This window comes from Arvicola amphibius, chromosome 8 (assembly GCF_903992535.2).
Source record: "Arvicola amphibius chromosome 8, mArvAmp1.2, whole genome shotgun sequence".
In the NCBI taxonomy this organism is placed as follows: domain Eukaryota; kingdom Metazoa; phylum Chordata; class Mammalia; order Rodentia; family Cricetidae; genus Arvicola; species Arvicola amphibius.
The window spans coordinates 35069184-35095078 of NC_052054.1; the positions used below are offsets into that span (position 1 = coordinate 35069184).

The 25895-nt window shown below is 36.3% G+C and overlaps 1 protein-coding gene across 2 annotated transcripts in view; it reads right to left on the reverse strand.

Moving 5' to 3' along the window:
* Lama2 (laminin subunit alpha 2) overlaps nt 1-25895 on the reverse strand; it is a 594199-nt gene that overhangs the window by 339651 nt on the left and 228653 nt on the right. For both annotated transcript variants that reach the window (XM_038339597.1, XM_038339596.1), the window contains exons 5-8: nt 17849-18028; nt 15024-15113; nt 13549-13666; nt 7180-7358 (exon numbers count right to left, since the gene is read on the reverse strand). In XM_038339597.1, the coding sequence (XP_038195525.1) occupies nt 7180-7358; nt 13549-13666; nt 15024-15113; nt 17849-18028 (567 nt within the window). The remainder of the gene's footprint in view (nt 1-7179; nt 7359-13548; nt 13667-15023; nt 15114-17848; nt 18029-25895) is intronic.

A 25895-nucleotide genomic window follows, 5' to 3' on the forward strand; every position in this document is an offset into this window, starting at 1 on the left:
AGTAGATACACAAAGTAAAGCGTCTGATACCATCAATCTGTAGATATTTGTTATTTAGAGTCAATAATCAATAAAAACTTTTCCATGATTTATAACAACTGCATTATTATCATAACAAAAGGATGATATCTGTTAGGGATACTCAAATATATCACATAAGTTAACCTGCCTGCTTATTCTATCTTTGAATATGACATGGTTTAAAATCAGCAATGTCTGTTTTCTTCCCTGTTTACTTTTCAAGAGCTTTCACACCAATCATGTCATAGTTATTCAAAGAGAAATTTACATTTACTGCTCAAAGGAGGCACAATTCGATATTTAAATTAGAAACCTGGTTTTCTAGGAAGCTGTATAACCTGGCAAGAAATTTTCAGATTCTGTTGGTAGAAGAAGTTGAGCTCACATCCCATGGGGGGGAGGGGGCTGTTCAGGCCTCACCCTTCACTTTGACACCAGGACAATAACAATTGTTCCAGAGATGTTCTGTAGGGGACAATGAAGAGGGACGGATGGAAGGTGTCTCACAAGATCCCTGTCATACGGTAAATGCTTAGGATCAGTAGTAGCTTTAACTGCTGACTAATTAAATTAAACAAATCTAAACTGCTCACACTTCTGTACTCCCGTTTGTTTTCCTGATGGCCAGGTAGAAAACAAAAACCCTAAAGTGGCTTCCCAGGAAATGAACATGCATAAATATACTTTTCTCCAGTGAACTGCAGTTTTCATATGTTTCTATACCTAGTTTAATTTTTAAGGGGGAATTTTTTTGCTGATATAAATCATGATGTAAATCTATACTTGATTATATATCTAATCAAAAATTCTAAAGTTCACTACCATTTAACAACCATCATTTGTTTAAAACATCTTTAATCATGTCCCCATGGAGCTAGCCCTGTGCCTAACACAGACCTGAGCCGTGTTCTCCACCTTAAGTTTAGGGGAAGAAAAGGTTTGTAAGACACTGATTAAAAAGAAATGTAATAAAACAGACACACGTGAGAAGCCTCTAGGATCAAATGCCACAACCCATCACGTTCCATTCAAATAGTAATTTTGTGGAAACAGTGGCTTTTAAACTGGAGCTTAAAAAGAAGGAGTTATTTGTGAATAGACTTTAGAGCAGGGCTTTCTACAGGGAAGAACCATCAGACTTTAGAAAAGAAAATCCTCTGTGGCATATTACAAGACATTATAGATACTATGAATTAACTTTTGACTGTTATAACCTAATTCATGTTTGCAATGGCAAAAAGGAGGAAATAAAAACTTTCTAGCAAATTCTTACGTCTGATACTGATAAGGAAAAGCTGCCTGAGTCAGATCGTTGATAAGGAAATTCTCTAACCTACGACACTGACAAACTGATATGTTCTATAATGAATTCAGTGCTCTTAAAATAATTCAGATTATTACTAATTAGCTCTTAGTAAATTTAGCTTAAATATTTTATGTGTGAAATGTACACATGTAAATCAAATCAAATATATGTATTTAATAGATAAATCTAGGATCAAATTAAATTCAGTAAGACCAAAGGCCTCATGCCTGCTACGTAAATGCTTCTAATCTAGGCTTCCTCTCCAAACATCAGGACAACATTTTAAGAATATAGTGGGAACAATTTACTTAATAATTTGCGGGACACAAAGTTCTTGATTTTGTAAGTTTGTAAACATCTACCCAGTGCTTGTAAAATTTTCACTTTTAAAATTCTTTTTTAATATAAACATTTGTGTAATAATTACAAAAGTTGTTTAGTCCTTTAACTGTGTCACTTGTAAAAGAAATTAAATCCAGTTATCAGTTATGATCATGATAATGTACCTTGGTCTGACATACCATCAGATGAAAATGTGAATTTGGGGGAAATGTGAGAATTAATTGATCACTTTGAGCATAATAAAAATCAGTCATGAACTATAAAATTTGATGTTTGATATGGGCTTTGGTGGAACACACCTTTAATCCCAGCACTTGGAAAGCTGAGACAGGAAGATCTCTGTGAGTTTAAGACAAATCTGGTCTACTAAATGAGTTCCAGCACAGCCAAGGCTACACAGAGAAACCCTATCTTGAAAAGCAAACCATAATAATAATAATCATAATTTTCAAAACAAAAGCTGATGTTTGGAGAACAGAATGAAAAAAATCTACTGGAGAGATGCTATGGAGGGTGGATATCTACACCTGTGTATTAACATCTGCTCACAGTTTAACTGATTGATTCTGCATAAAACAATCATTCACGGGATGCCAAGAAGTCCACTGGAAAGAACTAAAAAGAAAACAAAGAAACTTGAGTAGAATTTTCAGTGCTTTTCACCAACTAGACAGGTTTTAAAAGAACTTAGAAATGTAAGTTAAGCACCATGAGCTTTCCATCAGCCGTCTCTCAAGCATCAAATGCTCTCATCCTCCACTCTATGCTCCAGCAAGTTTACTCTACTTAGGATGCATTCAAAATCTTCAGAGGAAGAAAATGGGATTCAGGAGGTTTGTCCTTTATCACCACAAATGCACTGTAAGAATGTGTGTTTGTAGGCATGAGAAAAACAGAAAAATGTAATAATCATTTATGAAAGAGAAGTCGATAAAAATAGACCACATGGAGACCCAGGATTGGAATTAACACGCAAGGAGGAAATGCAGGAACTGTGGATATGTCTCATAATTAATAGAATGGTGTTTTTGAGGGATGTATGAAGAATTTCAACTGAAATACTTTACAAATATGAAAAAGGCAGATAAAGAAAAACTCCAGACAGCTGAGAAAACAAAACCTCAAGTTTTCAAATTCATTGGATGTGCTTAATTTAGATTATGAATAGGGGTGTGGTCAACCCAATGGCATGATGTCAGATAAAGAAAAACTATTCAATCTGAAAAATGGAAAAGAAATAAAAGGTAATAAAGACCTCAGCAACCTGAAGGGAACAATTAAGCCACTCATCACACAGGTAGTTAGTCTCAGAAAGAAAAAAAAGAGAACATAGACCAAATAATACAGTTAATAAATAATGGCCCATCAGGTCTTGAGATCTCGGCATTTGGGAGTGGGAAGCAGGAGTATCATAAGCAGCCTCAACTATAAGTTAAGCCACCATATGGGCTACATGAAATCCTGTCTCAACAAAACAAAGTGAGTACCCTAAAATATTCTCAATGGGGATCAAAATCAGAGCCGGTTGCTGTGAGAAGCTCAGTGAACCATGCAAGATAAACAAGGAGGAATCTTGACAACACACCGCTGTGTGCTGACGGTGAGGAATATTTTGTGTAAGCTGACCAGTGGTAAAGTGCAGGGACTGCACAATGTCCGTTTCTGTCTCTCTCACCCTCCTCCTACCCTGCATCTTTTCTCTTCCTTCGTCTCCTATCACAAAGGTGAAGACAGTTATTGGCTTGCAGAGCATACACAGATCATGCACTTAATCTGATAGGGAGGGCAGGTTTGCAAAATGTAGAACAACTGTTGAGAAGCAAACCTAAAGGAGGTATCTAGAAGGCGGTGGCATTGGGACAAGCTCCAGATGCCAGAGCTCTGGAGACTGAAACCCGAGAGAGATGCGTTTGAGTGCAACCTGGACCGCAAAGTCAGTTTCAGAGCATCCTAAACTATTTGGTGAAACCCTGGCTCAAATTCACACAGGCACATCTTTATGCAGGAAATGAATTAAGAAGGATTACACATAATGGGAACAAGGAACAAATGTCAGGTGTGCTTTCATAAGGACTAATGAAATCCAGCAGATGATGGTACCACACCAATAAAATGCTCTAGGCTTTAAAAGGAATAGGGGGTAATCAACACACAAACACAATCTTTATAGTAAAAGTTTGACTTCTTGGAAGAAAATAGAAACTACTCTGAAAAATAAGATGCATCAGCATGATCAGTGAGAGTTGTCTGTAATTTCAATATTTGCATGTCTGGCTAGGTAATTTCAATGTGATAATAGCTCCATTATGAGACTCTGTCATACACAGAAATAACATAAAAATATAAAACCTATTAGGTTTACCCATATCTAATTTAAAAAATTAATTAATATCAAATTTTATTCCAAGCAATCATGGAAAGTGAAAAATGGAAAGCTTGGTTATCTCGCTGGAAAATTCTAAATTGTATTAAATGTTTGGAAGAGATCTAATTTCCATTGTACATAATCATTTTTTTAATCTGAGGAAAAGAAAGCATTTCCTAGCTCTTTTGTTTGAGAGTAGTAACCTATATTGCAAATGACTGACAAAGATATTGTAAAAACATTAAAGTCCCAAATTCCTTATACAGCAAAACAAAACTCCTTAACTAAATAAAATCATCCCATACATGAAAATTATATTATTTTTATAAATAAACCATACATAATACACAAATGCAAAATTGTCTTCATATACTGCAAATAAATACAGGATAACCACTTTAACACACAAAGTGAAAATACATATATTTATTTTAATAGATGCAGAAAAGCATTTGACAAAATGCTTCAGTATTTTTCTTTTATTATAAAAATGCTCAGCTACCTGGGACGAGCAGAAAAGTTGCTGAATCTGATAAAAGGCACCCATAAAAATCCCATAACTCACACCATGCTCAATAGTGAATTATTATGTTTATATTTAAAGTGAGAACAAAATAAAACTGTCAGCTCTCACCCATCCTATTTAACATCAGCTTAAATATTTCAAAGGAAAGAGTGATCCTGACGTTATTTGGAGACAAGAGTCCAAGTGTGCAATTCTAAAGCATACTGTAGGAACCCTGGAACCAACAAATGAATTTTTCATAAGTATAGATGACAAACTCAGTATTATTTTTTTCTTAATAATAAAATGAAAAATTGGGAAAAAAGTTTTACTTAACCATTTAATTACTATTAGGACACAAAAATACAAACAAAAGGCTCATTTAAACTTAACCAAACATATGTACTATCTTTGTTTCAAAATTGTGGTTAAGTTTTGAGAAGTACAAGGAGATATGATATGTTCATAAAATGACTCAACATTAATATGATATTCTTTATCTCACTCCTATACATAGATTCTAAGTAAGTAGCAAACAATATTATCTTTATTTGAAAAATTGATTGTAAAATTTTATGGTAACCAACTAGTGTTTTATTGACCAGACAGAAAACATACATATAGTAACATTATGTAGACCACACACACACACACACACACACACACACACACACATCACCACCACCACCACCAAAATTAGTGAAAAAAGAGGCCATGAATTTTAAAAACCAAAAGGGTGAGTGGGGGAACATGGGAGAGTTTAGAGGTAAGAACAAGAAGTGAGAAATGGTATAATTATAATCTCAAAAATAAAAGAAATAATTTTAATTTTTGTGGAAATGCAAATAAACTACTGAAGAAAGAGCCTTGTTCCAAATGCAGTATAAAGTGGGTGAACCCCCATTGCTTGACTCCAAGTGTACTGATATTAGTGGACCTAGAATGTGGGCTGAAAAAACTGAAGCACGTTGTGTGGCAATATAATGTGACTACTGTTTGTTTGTTTTCTGTTTTTTGAGACAAAGATTCTCTGTAGCTTTGGAGCCTGTCCTGGAACTAGTTCTTGTAGACCAGGCTGGCCTTGAACTCACAGATATCTGCCTGCCTCTGCCTCCTGATTGCTAGGATTAAAGATGTGTGCCACCACTGCCTCGTAATATAATTTCTAAATAACTAGATGTAAGTCTAAATCATTATTTCATGCCAAATACAAAAAATGCTCAAAATATTATTTAAAAATTAAAAATAGATTTTCTAAATTGAAAAAGAATATATCTTTATTTGAGCATATGCTTCATGATAGAAGATACACAAGTGGCCAATATGCACTTGAGTTAAAAAATAAGAATATAATGCTATAGTTTCAAGTCATCTGAATGACTAAAAATCCAAAAAGGTTTTCAACTATAAATATCAGTGGATACATGGAACTCATAAAGATCAAACATTTTGTGAGTTAATATCACCATAGAACCTTCATCTGGCGATGGATGAAGATAGAGGCAGAGACCCACATTGGAGCACTGGACGGAGCTCCCAAGGCCCAAATGAGGAGCAGAAGGAAGGAGAACATGAGCAAGGAAGTCAGGACTTCGAGGAGTGCGCCCACCCACTGAGATGGTGGGACTGATCTAATGGGAGCTCCCCAAGGTCAACTGGACTGGGACTGATATAGCATGTGATCAAACCGATCTCTCTGAACGTGGCTGACAAGGAGGGCTGACTGAGAAGCCAAGGACAATAGCACTGGGTTTTGATTCTACCGCATGTGCTGGTTTTGTGGGAGCCTAGTCTGTTTAAATGCTCACCTTCCTAGACCTAAATTGAGGGGGGAGGACCTTGGACTTCCCACAGGGCAGGAAACCCTGACTGCTCCTTGGACTGGAGAGGGAGGGGGAGGGAAAATGGGGGAGGGAAAGGATAATAGGAGGGGAGAAGGTGAAAATTTGTAAAAATTATATAATTTAATAAAAAAAGAAAAAAAGATCAAACATTTTTGGTGAGCATGTGAAATGTCTTGATTATTTGATAACAATGTAGAGATTTCCCATAAATTTTAATAGAGACTTGTCTTATGAGTCAAATATTTCATTCTGAAGTATATATCCAGAAGATAAGTTAAAGAAAGACTACAATATGACATATGTAGACTTGTTTGTAGGAAATAATCAGAATCTGAATGTCACCTCAATCTCCATTGACGGGTGAATGGCTAGAATTACTTTCTATGCTCATGCAAAGGAATATCATTGGTTCTTTTAAATGAGCAGTTATTGGTACATATAACATGAATTAATAAATCTTCAAATTCATGATAGGAAAATGAATATAAAAATGAACGAGCACTGTCTAGTTCTGTTTTTGTTGTCATTGTTGTTGAACATTTACTGAAAGGTAAATGTATGAATTTTCTAAGATCAAAAGACACTTTTGCTGCAATGTATTCCAATTTGAGGAAGTCAAAGGAGACTCTTCTGGAGCGGCTCTGACACTGCATACTACATCCTTAAACAGGTATAATACACTTTCAGGTAAGAAAGCAAAGTGCAATGATTTAGAGATGCTGTTACGTCAGTTTGAGAAACATAACTCTTATGAAAAATCAAAAATAAATTTTAATAATAGAAAACTATACTTTACCCCTTTTGGTCTGAAGAATCCATCAATACATGTCTCACAATTTATCCCAGCCGTGTTTTGTGTGCAGTTGATGCACACACCCCCTCCAATGTACTTCCCGTGGATGTTTAAACTCAGATTTCTTCTGGCAACATTTTCATCATAATAGCACTCTACAGCTTTTCCATGGCAATTGCATGCTACAGTCAAAATGAAAAGCAGGAAGTATTAGCTTCATGGTTTAAATATATTTAAAAATATTTCATTATCCATATAGCATGGACACACAAGTCCTTATTAAATGTATTTGTACTTATTACATATATGCCAATAAATTCATTCTTGTAAGGGAATTTTAAATAATTAAAATCTATAAATTCAACTGAAGAGGAAATGCCAATACAATTTCATATAGTTCAGTCTATACTCCATTATAACAGATAAATTATTGAACAGAGCACTGAATGATTAACAGTCATGTAATCTATGATTAATAGTACCCCTGGGTGACACTCTGCACTACATTCAACGGGTAAAATGGGCAGGGAGGAGTTAATTAGTCCCATTTTTCATAATTAATAACAAATAAAACTTTTCAATAGGCAAGATTCTCTGCTAGTTATTTTATATTTGCTACTATTGATTTCGATTATGATAAAATCCTCTTCAAAAATGACCAAACCAAGTCAGAGACAGGGGAAATCTCATACAAGGTATCTTCCTTGGTATTGGACTCTGTTCTGGAGTGAGATTCAGCAATCTATATTCCAAACTGCTGGTACAGTCCTCCACATCCAATGAGAGATTTACATGGTAGGTGTCAAGACAGAATGAGAGCCCCAGGTAGTTTGGATTAGATGTCCTTGCCCTTGATTAGCAGTCACATGATATAAGTAGTGTCCTCCTTTCAATGAAACTCAGTTTCCACATAATGCATGAGACAGGATGAGACAGGCAATAGTCATTAGCAGATAGGAAGGTTTTAAAAGCATCAAATGAGATGATGCATGCAACCTGATTACCATAATGCCTTTTAAATAAGTTCAATTGATTTGTCCTGCTCTGTACCCTCTTTATATTTTTCATGTTGCATTATAGGAATTCAAGACAGTGGTGGAAAAAAATCACTTTTCCCAGAAAAGACTTGGTAAAGTGTGTATATATATATATATATATATATATATATATATATATATATATATGTGTGTGTGTGTGTATATATATATATATATATATCTTTTATGAGGTTGAGAATCAGGTGATGTGGGATTCCCTTCTGTATTCTGTGAATAGCTTTTGTTAATAAAGAAGCTGTTTGGGGCCTGTGATAGGGTAGAGCAGAGGCAGGAGGGGAAGACTAAACTGAATGCTGGGAGAAAGAAGGGAGAGTTAGAAAGAAGTCATGTAGCCCCACCAGAGACAGATGCTGGAATTTTGCACCGTTAGCCACAGCCTTGTGGCAATACACAGATTAATGGAGATGGGTTAAGATATGAGTTAGTAAGAAATACATCTAAACTATTGGCCAAACAGTATTGCAAATAATATGGTTTCTATGTGATTATCTTGGGGCTGAACAGAAACAAACAAGCTATCTTCCTATAACAATTGGGGAACCATATGTGTTGTCTCCTTCCTCCTATAGATTTGGTTACCTGTTTTTTTTATTGATTCGTGTTTGTATATCAGAAAACACACACACACATTTTGTATGTACATATACATGTATGTACACAGCTGTTTTTTGTGTGTACATAGTCTTTTGAACTGCCTGACCTTACTAACCATACTGTTCTGTACATATCAGCATGGGTAGCAACTAAGATTACACAGAGTACCGCTAGAGAGGAGGTATGAGTCAATAGCTTGTTAATGGGCAGTTACAAGTTGTCAGGAAGTTTCTCCTTAAGCAACAATGCACATATACTGGGGTCCTTAAATAAGGCTGAGGGCTAGGATCTCATCTATGAAGCTAAACTCCTCCTGTGTTAAGTTGAGACACTTTCAGGAATATTTTGCTGCCATTTTATAACTTACTTCTTTCATTTGTTTTGTAAGTGCAAAATATTTAAGAGAATTCTAGAGATACATGCTTTAAGAAATATATTAGTAATAATGACTAAAATAATGAAAAAATTAATTATTATAATATGGCATGTCTACATATATGATACCACCTCTGAGTTAAATTATTGAAAGTATAATTTCTATTTTAGACTAAAGGTATGTCAACTTCAATTTTAATATATTGAAAAAAATTGCCATCCCATGATGTTATGTGAGATGACTCTCTATCCAATAAACATCAAAGCCATCCCCCAAAACCTTACTAATATTGTATCTTATTAATACTATTATTAGCTATACCAGGCATTCTGGTATTTGTTAGGAGGATGGATGCATACACTGACAAATCGAACAATATTTTTATCATCTTAGTTGCTGTGTCCTCATTTTAAGAATCATCCTCTTTTTTCTGAATTGTTAATGTCATTTTTCATTGTTTGCATAAAAGCATTATTGTTTTTCTTACTGACATGTAAGATCTCCTAATATAGTAAGAATATCTCCTTGTCATGGTTGTTGAAAAGCCTTCTCCAACCTGCTGACTTTGGATTTAGATTATAATTTCAATATATTTGTAAAGTTTCAAGGTTTATTTTAGGAAATACATAGAAATTAACTATCTATGCATTTTAAATAACTTTATGTTTTTAAGAAAAGGCACATAAGTATTTAAACATTCCCTTTTAAATATATATTGTAAGGAACAGTGAAAATTCCACCTCTCAGCATAGAGCGAAGTATGCAATGCAATACACAATTATCTACCAGTATTTAGAATGGATGTAAACTGTTGGCTAATGTTTGAGGCTTGAGTGACAGTTCTCATATTCTTGGCAACCAGAACCCTCTATCTGTCTGTCCACAACAATGGTACTGTGCCTTACTCTAGGTGGATGGCTTCAGAGTACAGGGACGGTGTCTGCTCTCAGTGAGCCATTTTCTACTCTGTCAGCAGCAACTTTCCACTCCACAGGAAATCCTTGACATATGCTTTTAAAAAAGCCTTTGCAACAGAATGAAAATTTGTCACTATTCAGAGATAAGTTTGCTTTAAAGAAACTAGATCGATAAAAATCTGAATTAAACTCAAATTGATTAGAAACTGATCATGTCTCATGTAGAGAGTTTTCCTATCATAAGATAATTTCCTAAATATTAAACTTGGAAAGGAGACATTTTCTGTTTACCTTTAGAAGCAGATACATTGTCAAGCTGTGGTGCTTAGATCACATGATTAAGATACCCATTTTTAATTTATGGACCTGGAAATATCTTTATATTCAGAGTATGGAAGTGCACCTTCCCCTCTGCCTTACAAGAAGAAAATCGACTTAAAATCCCTACATTTTAAAATTACATAAGAACAAATGGATCCTACAAGTTCAGGGATGACTGAGAAGAGCTGAAAACAGAGTGGACCTACGGTGGTGGCTGAGAACTCAGTGACAGTTATTTCTCTGCCTGTGTCCACTAATAATAGACACGTATCAAAGACATTCAAGAAATGGATAATATGTGTAGCAACGAAAATCTCAAAAGGAGTGTGCTTTATGATTGGAGAATATTTTACTCAATTGTCTTAAAGTCTTACCACATCCAACATATGAGCCACAATAAACATAAGCTGAAATTGTCTATATTCAACATATAGGGTTATATTTCTTACTTGATAGCAAGCTTGCTTTGGAAACCTTATCTACATTTTGAACTTAAAATATCTCGTTTAGGCTGTCTCACTGAAATATTAATATTGAATTCAGCTGAATTTGTCTTACTGCCAGCTTGAGTCTACAGTTCTGCAGAAATATATATTGAGATCTTTTTTTGCCCTAAGAAAATCTACAGAAACGGAATTCTCTAGAATTCAGGTCACAAGAGCTGGAGGAATGACTCAGAAGTTATGAACACTGACTGCTCTTCCAGAGGACCCATGTTCAATTCTCAGCACCCACATGGCAACTCACAACTGTCTGTAACTACAGGATGCAACACCCACACACAGACATACATGCAGGCAAAACACCAATGCATATAAATAAAAATAAATAAATTACACATCTAGAATTCAGGCCACATGCGTGGACTACTTGATTGAATTAGTATCGAAACTCAAGAAGTATTTTTTCAGTCATTTCCCTAAAGAGAAACAGGCATTCATTTTACCTCTGAGATAATCAGAGTAAGAACTCTTGTTGACATACTATTCACTATTTTTCATTTTCTCTTGGTGCTCATTGTTCATCAAAAGCTATAGCATCGTGTGTGCTAATAATCACCAGAGATGCCACTTTATTATAAGTAGTTCTATAGTAGTGTTGCTATGAAGAATCTACATTTAAAGTATTTGACTATCAGTATGCCAAAGCCATAACTCCCCCATCACATTTACTGAAGCACTCTTTAGGGTAGTCGATACATGGAATCAGTCTAATGACAATTTACTGCTCTCGTTGGCATCATGAACCTGAGAGAGTAGGGCTTAAAAATGAGACTAAAGTCTCATGCAGTAGCCAACATTATTCAGAGCATATGAAAATTTATACTCTGAGGGTTAAGAAGAACCATGTGACAAACGTATTCACAGAGACAAACTGCATATGACAAAAACACGTTTTTCCATCACAAAAAAGACGGCTGAAGTAAATTCACTCCTATACACTACATCTGGGAGGAGCATGAAAATACATTCCAAGAACAATTCTGTGTTTTGAAGAAATGGAGGTCGCAATACTCTCATTTTGTTTTGTCAAAATCAACGAGAAGCCTCACATGACTCCATTCTTGGACTGCTTTCCCACAATGTCTGTCTACTGAAGAATAGCAATGTGGAATGTGTGCACAAAGAAATACTATTAAGACAAAGGATGAAATATTCCACTTGCGATCAAATGAATGGAACTGGGTTATGTTATGTTAAATGTAAAAAACCAGGTGCCAAAAGGCAAATACAGCATGGCCTCACTTAACATCTTTAATGTAGTCTGTGTGAGTTTATTAAATTTAGACGTAGAATATTGATTAATAGTAATGGGCAAGAAAGGGTGGGAGGGAGAGATGGGCAAAGGTCGGTCAATGCTTACTAATTTACAGTTGAATAGAAGAAACAGCTTCTGTTGTCCCATTCACAGTATTATAATGCACTGTATAAAGTGATAATATGCTGCCCTGTTCACAGCAGTAAGGGGCTTTGACGTTTTTACCACTAAGGTTTGATAACAATTTAAGATTTGAACAGTATGCAAAGTGTATATGTAACTAACACATGAAATCCCATGAATTCATACAATTTTAAATGTCAGTTTTAAGAGTGATATTTGTGCCCACAAAGTTTCATGTCTTGGTCTCCGTATCACCTTCCACTATCTTTCCTGGCCACTGTGCATCAGCATTGTGTAACCTAAGTGTGATTCATCATAAATCCTTTCATTCTCTATGAATACCCTGGTTCTAGCATGAAGTTAATCTCTCACCTTTGACTGGGCTCTCGTATTGGGTGATGAGTGTTTAAGGGCTATTTTGGGGGTGTAAGAGATTATCTGGACTGAGAGCACTAATTCAGACCCTGCGAATATCACTGTTCAGAAGCTATCTTCATAGGCTCTAGGTTTCATTTTCTACTCATTTACATTTCTGTTTATGTGCGTGGCTTTCCGGTTGTTTATGTTTTCATGCTGTCTGTTGCTTATATGTTTGTGTGTCTGTTTCTTTTTGTGTTCCTGTCTGTGTGTGTTTGAGTGCTTTTGTTTGTGTCTTTGTGTGTGATTTTGTATGTATTTGTTAGTGGTTGTGTATGTTTTTGTATCTTTGAGCTTATATGTTTCTTTGTATGCCTATGTGTTTCTATGTCTGTGTTTTATGTGCATATGTTTGTTTATTGTATATTTATGTGTGTGTTTGTAATGGCTTTGTGCATTTTCATGTTTGTGTGTTTTTATGTATGCATATTTATTTTTAATGTGTGTTTCTGTTTCTTGAATGTTTTGGATATGGTTATGTGTGTTTATGTGTATCCATGTTTTTATGTTGGTGTTTTATACTAAAGTTCTTCTTGATGGCAAACAGTGTACAGAATTTATTCTGTGTTTCCCTGATCCTTATATTTATATACGTTAGTAGCATTTGATAAATATTTAGAAATTCCCGATGAAAACCCAAGGAAGCTGAGGTAGTAAGACAATTGGTTGACAAATTTACTAGCTATGATCTTGGCTAAAATATATAGCTGGAATTTGAGATTGCCTAGCAAACATTAGCTCTCAGTGTTGTCCTCTGTGTCCCCAGCAAGGAGAATGACACAGTTGTCCTGTCAGGTCAGAAGCATACCTTCACACTCAGTCCTGGTGAGGAAAGTCCCAGCTCTCCAGGGCTTCTGATGGAATCCCGGGCAGCAGCGGTCGCAGCTCTCCCCGCAGGTGTTGTGCTCACACTCACAGTGTGATTTCTAGCCACAAAGGGAGGGGACATATTTCTGAGTGTTGCATAGAACCACAGAAGAGGGGCTGTCTCTGAAAGGTGGGTGTAGGGAACCGCTAAAGTATAAAATTGGGGTTATCATGTGCCAGAGACAGTGGCAGTGCCGGGGCGACTACAAGTCTTCTGGAAAGCATGGTTGGTCCCTGCTGTAGTTAGAATCACTGGGTTTAGGTTCTGAAGAGACCAGAGATGCCCAGTTGAAGACTGAGTTCTGCTTCTCCAGTATCCTGAGACTTTCTTCTCAGGGACACATGCATAATATTAAGTCTTACTTCAAAACCCTGTTAAAAGTCTTAGAAGTGACAAAACAGGAAGTCGAGGCTTCACTGTGCATCTAGGTCCTGAGGAAAGGCAACAGTTTAGAGTCTCTGTTACTATGGCTTTTATCTTTGTGCCCTGTGTTCTAGTCTCTATTCATAGCCTTTCCAAGGCTGCTTTTGGGGTTCTCACTAGTTGAGAAACACTGTTCATCAGTGACGCCCAATAGATAATGTGGCACAAGATACGCTCAAACTAGTCCAGAAAAATTAGTCAGACTCTCCAGTCTGCCTGGGATGTGACGTACAAGTCATTAATCAAAAAACGAACTTTGGGTATAACGTTACTTGTAGTGGAGTTTTAGTAGATGCAAAAAACAAAACAAAACAAACAAAAAAAAAAAACCACTGCATGGCCTTATAAGCATCCCCTTATTTTCCAATTCAATCTATCTCTTCCCTGTGCTGCACAGTTGATGATTTTGAATTTGCCAGTTTGTTTATGACAAGAGAGAAGCACATGCTCATTCATCTTGAGCCTGTGTTCACCTAACACGTTCATTGTCATTGATGAAAAGTTCTACACCATAGCTTTCAAGCTTGTCCGAATACTCCCTTTTACCTAATTTCTTATTGCCCTCCCCCACATCAGCTCCCTGTCACAGGGAAACTATTACGCTCACCTCTGTGCACAATTTTCATTTCTTTGCCTGATTTTTTTTTTGATTAAAAAATTTTAAAGAACTGGACAGGTAGATTGATGGCAGGCATTCTCACAAAGCTAAATCGTGCATCAGACTGTCATAGCTAGAGAGATGTCAAAACAGACGCCACTTTGGAACCTTTATGGCAGAAGAGAGGTAATCTGTTTTCTGATGCAATGACGGTTGGACTCAAAGTCTATCATCTTAACTGCCAGCTCCATTTCACCCTGGCAAGGCTTCCTGTGAAAGCGTTTAAGTGGGGACCTGACACCCATTCACAGCAATTCCTTTCAGTAAAGCCTCTCTTGAAGCATTTTACAGTGGGGCATTTCATTTTGCCTAAGCGGCCTATAAATATACATACATTTGTTGCCGGATCAAGCGGACAAGCCCGGGCATGACCGTAACAGATGCACATCCCACCAACTGAAATATCCTTGACGGAGTAGTAATACTGAAAAAGAAAATTAGAAAAAATAAAATGTCAGCATCACTGAAAGGGGAGAACAGGAAGAGCAGAAAGCAGGATTAGGGCAGTTAGGTAAAACTTCACTTTTGCCTTTCTGGCTTCCTTAGAAGCCTTCTTGTGTTTCCCGAGGTGAAGTAAGTCCTGGCTTGACAGTCATTGCTCCTGAAAGGAAGGCCTTCAGGTTATGTCTCATGCCCAACGTAGGGATTTCTTTCCCATGGGCATGGCAATGTGCAGCCATTGCCACAGCAGTTCTGACCTTGGGGCTGAGGACAGTAACTCTTCGTAAAGTTGTTTCACACAGTTTCTCAAAAGCAACCTCTTTAGTTGTGATCATGAGAAGCAGAGTGTTTGTGAATCAGATTATCCTGTTTTACTTGATAAATGTGAAACGGAACAATACCTTTAAGGGACTCTGTGCTGGTAACAATGTAATTCTTATCCGATCCACAAGGGATTTCCAAGGGAAAAAGGGGAAGTGAAAGACTGCTGTCCAGAAAGCTTGCTTTTTGTTATGTTAAAATGTTCTTACAACCGCTTTTCTACCTGAAATTAGCACACAGCTTCAGTAGAGTTATTTTAGAAGTATTTATAATTATAGACCTGGACTGAATTGAAATTTTAATTAATGTGTATAATGTTTTATAATCACTAAAGTTTTTTTTTACATTATTGTTTGGCATCCAAATAACCCACTCAGTGAAAGAAAGCCCTCTTACTAAAACTATATACAAGAAAAAGTGGCAACTTCAGTGAGTTTAAAATATCTCATATACATAACATATCTTAGTGCCCTGACTAAAAATCATTTATTATTTTATAGAGTTTTCTTTTGATTCTTCTTTTGTTTTTGCTATATGCGTATAGTATCTCGCAAAATATCTTTCCAGTCTTACATTATTTGTTTTTATCTAGACTTTGAATTAATGGAACATGTTGAGAAATTTAGGTAACTTAAAAACTTTTCTCTTACTTAACTTCATTGCTTAATGATAAAGATACAAGTGGAGATAATTGCGCTAGAAGCTGGGGCAGTGTGATTGTAGATGTTTTTAAAATGAGGAAATGTATTTTAAGTGTAAATACATATGGCTTTGATTTTGAGTATGAAGAGCTGAAATGTAATATTTTGTTTTCATATGTTTAAATCTGCAGGTAGTGTTCATTGAACCTGAGCACTTTCAGAAAGCATATGCATATGTTGACCAAAGGTTGAGGTATGGGGCCATTGCAAATAATAAATGTATAATACAATCCCCACTCAGTCCTACAAAAGATGATACAAAAGAACAGTAAGTCTTTTTTTTCATTGATGTTCCCTGTTGTACTTGTCGTCAAAAAAAAAAAAAAGAATAAATTTCACAACAGTATTATTCAGACTTTTTCATTCTGAAAATAAAATTAAAGGTGATTTTTTTTTCATACTGCAAAGAATCCAAACAGTGTTAAGAAAAAATGATGTCTTATGCATAAGGCAACTGACAATCTGGTGAAGTGTAATACAAAGTAAAATTGGAAAATAAAAGGCATCAGGACAACTACCATATGTTGTGTGGAGATAATTAAAATTTGGTAGCGATTCTGTGATGATGGAGAGGGTACCATTGGGTAGGTTAAGCCCTGAGGAGAGGGAACAGGTGAAGAATGATGAGGAAGTCTGACTCTTAGCTATTGCATCGTCAGTAGGTCTGATGGTGGCCGTGGTCTAATCTTCATGCTCTAGATTGAAGTGTTTTGCCCTTAGGTTTGATTTCACCCTATACACAGACTTTTCATACATATGCTTCCAGGTGGACAGGACAGCAATTCTTTGTGAGTAGGGGTATACCCTAGGATTTAAAGCTGAATGTGTGTGGACAGACACTACACACATTCATGGCTAGAGTATGGAGTACATAGGGAGGAGTTGGGAGGAATCAAAACTAATAACAGCAACTGGTCTGATCATCCTTCTCATAATAGCCTTACGAATTTCTATTTGTTTGGTGCTGAAAGAAAACGTACCACACACCATTAGCTCTGGTGGTTAAAGATCTGTTGAAAAGACTCTTCAGACTTTTGCTTGTTTCTGTTAATTTTATTCAAGAAAAAAAAAAGCAGATTGTGGAATCATTTTCCTCATGGCATGGCTTTTTATTTTAAAAAATTGTGGTCCACGATTTATTAATGGAGACAGAATAATTGATGAGATAGTCTGGTCTTTCCACCAGCAATATTGATAGCTCTGGAACTTTTTATAATAGTACAATCTCAGCCCTGTTCTATACCTACTAAATTAGAATGTGGTTTCCACAAGAACATAAGCCATATGTATGGTAAATATGTAAAGTGTATTTCTTCACGTGGCTTATGGCCAAAACTGTATCAAAGTCCCTGTACTTTGACAAGTAGCGCATCTCAGAGCCAGTTATAAAAATACGGATCACCTAGTGACAGAAACTAATGCAATGTTTTAAGAAGATTATGAACAAGATATTATGCTATCATTTTACAAAAGAGGAAATTAAAGTTGAAAAACAGTAGAGGACTTGATAAATTCCATGTAATTAATAAGTCATAGAGCTTGAATTTGAACAAAGGAAAGTGTTCTGGGTTTTAAAGTCTCTAATGATAAAAATGTTCCTACAAATCACGGAACAATTTCTTTCTCGATCCTCGACCAACTATTAAGAAGATGGGTCTGGTAGCATTCAGGCTCCAGTGTTATTCCCTACACTTACTCTTCTTGTGACAATGGGGTCGATTTCTCTGGGGTCTTTGTGAGCAAACATCATCAAGTCAGCATTCAAGGTGCGGATCCGCTGGAACCTCAGGCGGATATAGCGAGCAGAGGTGAATTCCAGGAGCTCAGGGGATGGATCATCAGCACTTGGTCTCCCATTAATCAAAGAAATGTGGATCTAAGTGAAGAAGAAAATTATTTACAGGGTTAGTTTGCTCCCCGCTCTCCCCACAGGGCAGACGCAGGCACATGTACACACATCCTAGTGTGCCAAAGTAATGGAGGTATTCATGGTCAAGTCAATAGATGATCAGGTGATAGTGCTGCTTATCTGTCACCTGTTCTCTATAATGTAGGCTGCACTTATTTCTAAGCCATTGCATCCTCTTGTTTCTCATAGCATCCTCGAAATTAACTATTAAGTCAACTATATTTTTCTACAAATTAATGTGCTCTCAATTATTTGAGAATCTGTTACACAGTAAAAAACAAACACTTGGTAGGAAAATGTTAGCCATATCTGACAAAACTAGGACCCCCGTCATGGATTAAAAATAATTCTGAACTTGAAATCTTGCTATGACAAATGGGGACATATATTTCAGAGATGATACACAGAGCAAAAATGATAAATTTTGATGGAAGCAAGACAAATCTTGGCTTCCAGACAATTCAATAGATTTGTTTTTGTTCTGATTTATTTATTTTTTAGTAATTGATAAACCAAGAAGACAAAAATTTACACGGGCCATTACATACTATAAGAAAAATGAATTGTCTGAAATTGTATTAAACTTGGAAGTAACGGTGACATTTTTAACAAAAAATAATTTATCATGATTGACATCAGAAAAAATACAATTTTATCAGACTATTCTCCATGTGCAAATGGAACTTCCCCAAATGCACAGAAAGTTGATGTGATTTCACTTCAGTACTTCAAGAGCAGATAATTCTTTTCTTCTTTTTCCTTATTTTTATTAGTTCTCCAAGAATATCATATAATACATTTTGATCACATTTACCACCTCTTCTCAATCTTTTCAGATCTAGCCACATTTCCTTTCTCACCCAATACTATATAGTTATATAGATTTTTTAAAGACCATCAAGTACAGTGTGCAATGCCCATTAACTCTTGCATGTCTAGCCTTCACTGGAGCATGGTCTACCCATTAGAGACCATTTCCTAAAAAGAAAATGTCTCTTCCTCCCTCAGCAAGTGTCATCTACCCATGAAAGAGCAGAGAATCCTCTGAAGGATAAACTGTTGGTTTGAATAAAAAGAATTATTACAAAAAAGGAAGTGAGCCCTTAGTACTTTTAAGAATGCTTTTAAATCATAAGGGAAAGAATTCACAATAAATATGACCAAAAATGTTATAAATGCCTTATTGAAGAAAAATACAAATATAACTGGCTTATCAACTACTGATAAAATTCTATCATTTATAATAAGGTAACTGATAATAAAAAGTGCATTGATAAATTATTTTTTCAGTTTTTAGTTTCACAGTGTTGACCAGCTATGAAAACACCTTTCAAAAACAAGACTAGCTTTGTATGGTCACATGTCTCACTTTTGAGTGTAAAGTACAAATACCTCAAACATGAATTGGGCAATACATTACAAAATGAGATATGGGCAGGATTATTGATTTGCAGTTTCTCTCTATACAAAATAATACAGATACGGTAACGTATATGAACTGAATGTATTCAATAGATGAGGAATTCCTACTGTTCTTGCCCAAATTAATGTGCTGAATCCCATTTTGGGGTATTGATATAGGCAGTGGTGAGTCCTTTAAGAGGTAATTAGATCATAAGGGTGACATCATCCTGAATGGGATTAGTGTCCTGATGAGAAGATGCCAGAAATCTAGCTTTGTCTTCTCCAAGCAAGAACACAAGTTCAGAGTATGCAATCCAGGAAGAGAGTTCTCACAGTAGATGAGTGCCATGCTGACCTCTGACCTTAGTCTGCCAGTTCTGGAGATGTGAGAAATTTCGTTCTCCTCTTTAAAAACCACGCAGAGTGGAGTCTACCAGTTTGAACTCACACGGGAATAGCCTTTTAGCACTTTTTGGAAGAAGTAAAAGAAAGGAAGCCATTTGTCAGTGTGAGAGCAGTTCCATAAGCTACATACCTACATACTGAATTTTGGGGAGCAGTTAAAAAAACTCTAATAGTTACTTTAGTAACCCGTAGGAATGTAATGTTACCCACACAATAATTGAGTCAGATCTAAGTCATAAAGACATTGAAATTGACTAGTGTGTTTTGAAAATACCATGTACAAACCTAGACATGCTCATGCGCACACTTACAAATGGGACTAAAATATCCGAAGATCTAAAAGATTTGAGCCACAGTGGGAGAGAGCTCAGTGCATTTTGTGTGCTGTCTTGACTCAGGTCAGCCTCGGAATCTTCATCTGCTTAGAAGACAGTATATCATCTGTGTTAATTACATTTTCTGGCAGGCAAGTCGATGAAATGTATTTCCGTCCTAGAATTCTACTTTTAGATAACTCCAGAGAGCATTTTACAAACTGACTGCCAATAAACTACTTCAGTCACTGGAGAAATATAGCAAAGGCTCAGATGAGAAACTGATTTGATGCTACACATGCATTCACACCACATACACCAGACTAGACCAAAATGCTTTATAATTAAAAATATGGAGCATCCCAGCTAATCCAATCCAACGCTGATATTTAACGATGAATCAATTCACTGAATCGACACCCAGCAGGGAGGTAGAATACATGCTCTCCAAAACTGCTGAAGCCCACAGCATTGCCCATCCTCTACTGCTGGAAATCTAGAGTTATTTATGTACATTTTCTAATATTCCATAGGGTTGGCATCTAGCAGGTGAGAAAAAAAAAGAAATGTGTTTTAGTTAGGTTGTTCTTTCTGCTTAAGGAGAAATCAATTAAATGTTCAAAGAAAGAGTAAATGATCCATGAAGCTGTTAAAACTTGTTTCTTTTGAAGGTTAACATTGCCACCCTCAGAAGGTTACAAGTGTTCTTTAATTTGTGCCGGAATTTCTTTCCTGTCTTCTCCCGACTGCCCAATCCCCAAACGATTTGAAGTGAAAGAGGAACTTATTGAATATTTTGCACTCTGGTTTCTGAGTGTCCTTAATGTTTCCTTGACGCTGAAGCTATGGTGAAGCACGATTTACTCTGTAAGAGTCAGCGAATTTCTCACATTTGTTTAAAGGTATGCATGTGCTCATTTAGGTTAGTCAACGATAGGATAGCACCATGATATATGCAGCAAAAGAGGCTTTTCCTCACAGCTTTGCTGTGTTCATCAAGTTGGTCTGCCAAGAGATCTTGTGATCATAGCTAGTCCCAAGCTGTTTCTGGGAAAGAAAAAAAAAAAAAACAAAAAAAAAAACAAAAACCAAAAAACAAAAACAGCCAGCTGTGGCTGTTTCCTTAGACTCCCCCCCTCCTCTTTTCACCCTTCCCTCCCTCCTCTTTCCCTCCTTCCTTTTCTTCTTTCCTCTAAATTAAATCCTAATGTTGACTCAGATATTTTCTCCAGCACAATAGTATGTAATTTCAAATTTACAGGATTGTTTAGCATACTTCTGATTTCCTACAGAGTGACTAGCAGAGGGTGTTTGTCTTCAAAGACCATGAAATGTAAGGGCTTCATGACACCTCTGCCTTGCTGTGAGGCCCCAGGGAGCTCTGAAGTCCAGTGTCTTCTGCACTGGTTTCTATTACAGACACACTGGTGGGTAGAGAGCCATGCTGTCTCAGGAATTCCTTCCAGCTGAACATATCTAACCATGACTATCAGTTGACCTTTTAGATTTTGAAATCACTTTTCCCAGAAATGAGTTTTTGTACATTAATAAATGGGGAAAGCTCATCAGAATGTTTCTCTTTCATAACCAAGTAAATTTATCAGCAGTACATTCTGAGCAACAAATGACTTTTTCCCTTTAGGTAAGCATGCTATATGCCATGTTCTCCCTGCAGATGGGCAAGACCTCTCTAGGTCTAGCTTACTTTACTTTGACTAGTTTTAAACTATTTTATTCAACAAATAATCAGATTTCAGATGCTGTCAGTCATGGCACATGCCTTTAATCCCAGCAGTAGGGAAGCAGAGGGAGGTGGATCCTTGTGAGTTCGAGGGTAGCCAGGTCTAGAGAATGAGTTTCAGAATAGCCAGAGCTGTTACACAGTGTTGCCCTGCTTTGAAAATAACAAAACAAAACAAAAGAACAAAGCAAAATTAGATTTCTACCTGGAAAAATTGCCTTTTACTATGTGTCTATATCTGCTTTAGATTGCTGGCAGTGCTGTAGTTCTAATAACTGTCTCAACAACACAAGGTTGCCATGGGAATAGTCGGACAAGGGAACGAAGGAGGCTTAGAGATCCATGATACACATCAGAAACTGCAGTGAGTAGTGGAAGGGGTGACGTTCAGAAAGTAGCATGTCCCCTTGGAATATTTTTAAATCCTCTTCACATTGGCAACAATGAAATAGACACAGCACGATGAAAGTAGGCTGTCCCCAGGTATTCAGACCATAAGTCTGTATTCCAGAATGAGATTATTTACTCACATCCACGGCAAAGGTTTCGTTCATAAAAGAATGGAAGCCATCTGGGAAACTTGGAAATTCAACCACGGCTGAGAGACGTGAACCGTGAAGATGAGCTTGAAAAACTAGCCCAACTCTTTCATTTTAGAGTGTGAACACAGAGTGTTTTCAGAATGGAGACAAGTCATAGGAAGCTTAGGAAAAGGACACAGTGTCACCTTTGTGTCATTGCCACCAGCACAAGGTAAAGCTGGGGTTTCGCCCTCAATGGCTCTTTTTTTGGGCCACACACCTCCCTAGTGCTCTTCTTTCTCCAAAGCTTCTCCATTCCGTGGCGCCTGCTCTCACAGAAGTTACCAATGATCTTCATGTTGTTAACTAGAAGGACTAGTTCTCTGTCCTCACCATATCAGAGCTACTAGCAGTAAGCGAAACAGTTAATTACAGATTCCAGATGACAACATGCTGCCCTCATTTTGCTCCTGCCTTGTCTGACGTTCTCTTCTCCAATTCCCACTATTTCAGCTTGAGATACCTTATTTGAAAGCTCTAGACAGAAATGTGTCACTCCAAACTGCTGCACATCTTGAATATTTTCATATAAATGATATATGAGACCCATCTTTAAAGATGAAATTAATTTGTTTCATTTTGGAGTATTTTCCCTTTGAGTTTCTGCATGAGGTCACTTGTCTAACACCTTAGTTTCTTCTAACATTAGGGAGACATGGAACTCCATTCTTGGCCTTTTCTGCCACTTTTTAAATATCTATAAAACCTTGAAAATACACAAAACCACCACACACCAAAATTAGATCAAAAGTCTATATAGTTCAGTGAAATATTTATCCTGTTAGGATAGGTAGGTAGAATGAATCATGAGGAACATCGTGGTAACTTTTACACTTTAAGTATCAAATATATTTTATGAACATTTTCATCACCAAAACAATAACGAACACAAAACATGTTTTGTTCACTTGTTTTTCTGTTCTAATCTCAGCTACTCATACAGTCATTCCATCAAAGCCCATGGCTTTCAATACCGTCAATGCTATTTTTTTTTCTATATCTCAATCCCCAGGGCTGACTTTCATGAAAGGCAGAGTACAGAAACTAACTACCTACTTACTCAGTTTACAAAGCTGCCCAATGTGAATCACAAAATGAGATCCCCAGCCTGCTCAGTTTCACTGAATAGCTATCTTTTCAGCTTCCCCCCACCAAAAATTTAGAATCCTAAGAGACTCCCTTTGTTTTCATACATCCTATGCCAAATTTCACGGGAAATCTCACTGGTTTAATTTTCAAATACATATATCAGTCAATCGCTATCCATCCCTTCCACTGAAACAGTTCTGGACCACATTCTCATAATCTTAAACCCAAGGCATGACTACTGTGCTTTCTCTGTATCCCCCAGAACATGAATCACAAGATATTAGAAAGCTCTGGAGTTTCATTTTAAACTAATCTAATCCTATTCATAGTGGCCAGTCTCTGGCAAAATTTAAAATTTTGGAATGAATGAGTTAATAAAAGTCCTAAATATTTAATACTTTCAGATACTTTTCTTTCGAAACAAAAGAATTTCTTAGGATTCTTAATGAAGTCTTCTATTAATATGAGTATGCTATTTTCAAGAAAATCAAATTAAGAATAACTTTCGTATTTCTTTAATTCAGCGCATTTTAGTTTAAGCTTATTTAAATAAACTTTAAATATTAACTCTGGCCTATTATTTCCTTTTATCATAATTTACTAAGCATGTTAATATGACTTCAATACAAGGCAATTTTAATACACCAATTTTTCCTTATGGTGTACCATTTTTATCTGAGAGGAATACATAAAAGTGGATTGGGAAAGCTATGATATTGTATTTGAACTTAGGAACCATTAACCTCGATTTAATCAACCAGAAAAGACCCTATCAACAGTTAATCCCATATTTTTAATATATTAATGAGAAAGCATTAAGTGTATCATCCTGAAGGAGCAATTTCTGTAAGAAAAATATTAATGGGATCTGCTTGTAAAAATGCAGATATTCTTTCAGGAGCCTCAACACTCCTTCTAAGCAGAACTGGAGATATTTTCGTTGTAGTATACAGCGTAGTATTTTAATCTAGAGAGCCTTTGATAACTAGCTAGTCACAAACCCAATAGAACTATTCTTCCATAGTTGATGATTTTAGAGTTGGCTGGAGTGATGTTTCGAAGATGAGATATCAAAGACTACATGTGGCCCCGACTTCTTAAAAATCCCACTGCAAATCAACAGGCAGATGTCAGCATAGTGAACTGTGCATGCAATATGACTGCACTGCTGACAACTCTGTGCTTGGACTTCCTCTTCACACTTCTTTGACTATCCCACCCCAGGCATTTTGTTCTAGACACAATCTTTGTTTCCATTGCCATAAAACTGATATTGGTTTTTGTCCTGTTCTTTTGAGTTATAATTCTTGCATTTGTCTTTCCTGGATGAAAGCCTTGCCTGCCGTGAAATATTTAAACAAATTCTTCACTGTCAAATCGATTGTCATTAATAAATTGAAACATAAGAAGAAAATCAGCTATCTTCACAGAATATTTGTCATCTCTTCTTTTTACTACCCTGTTCCAGTGAAAATCAAAATCCTGGGCCCAAAGGTTTGCATGATTTATCAGCCAGTTAAAGAAAAGAATCCTTTACTTCTTATTTTGCAATGGAATAGGAGGATAAGACCTTTTTTTTTCGCTCAACACCGAAACAGATTTCATGGTGCAGTGATTTCAGTGTTCCATAGAACTGTGGAAGACGCAGAAGGTCTAAATTTTAAGCAAGCACATGAACAGAGTGAACGTTTCAGCTCCTTTAAGGGAACCACTTTTCTCAAAGTCTAAACGTTGTGATGGGTTGTTTTAGAATGTATGTATGTTTAGAATGTATGCTGGTCTTCCTGTTTTCAACAGCTCAAAACAATCCAGAAAAGCATCTATTTCTAAGTCCCTTGTTAAACGTGAGCTTTGATCATGTTCATTTGAAATATGCCCTGATAGGCAATCCATAATCCATCGTAATTTAATGAAAGCATATGACTCCCACTGGTCATGATGAACCCTGACCACTAAGTGCCTGAAAATTTCAAAAGGAGAACAGTCATTATTAAATGTGCACCCACTCCTCCCTTTTACTTCTGATTCTGAAAGGTCTTTGAAATATGAGAGTTCCTTTTACATCATGCTTTCTCACTGCCTTTAGTGTAATAAAACATGACCTAAGGTGAAAATGTTTTATTTACCATTGTGTTTTTTCTTTCTGCAGTTCTGTAATATTTTCATAGATAAAAGAAGACTTGTCAAAATAGGTTTTCTTAGTCTCTTTGGGGAGCTTCTCATTTCCATTTTATCAGATGCAAATGTCATTGCTAAATCTTTGTGCTGTCAAGCCAAGACTATAGAGGGATACAGTCATC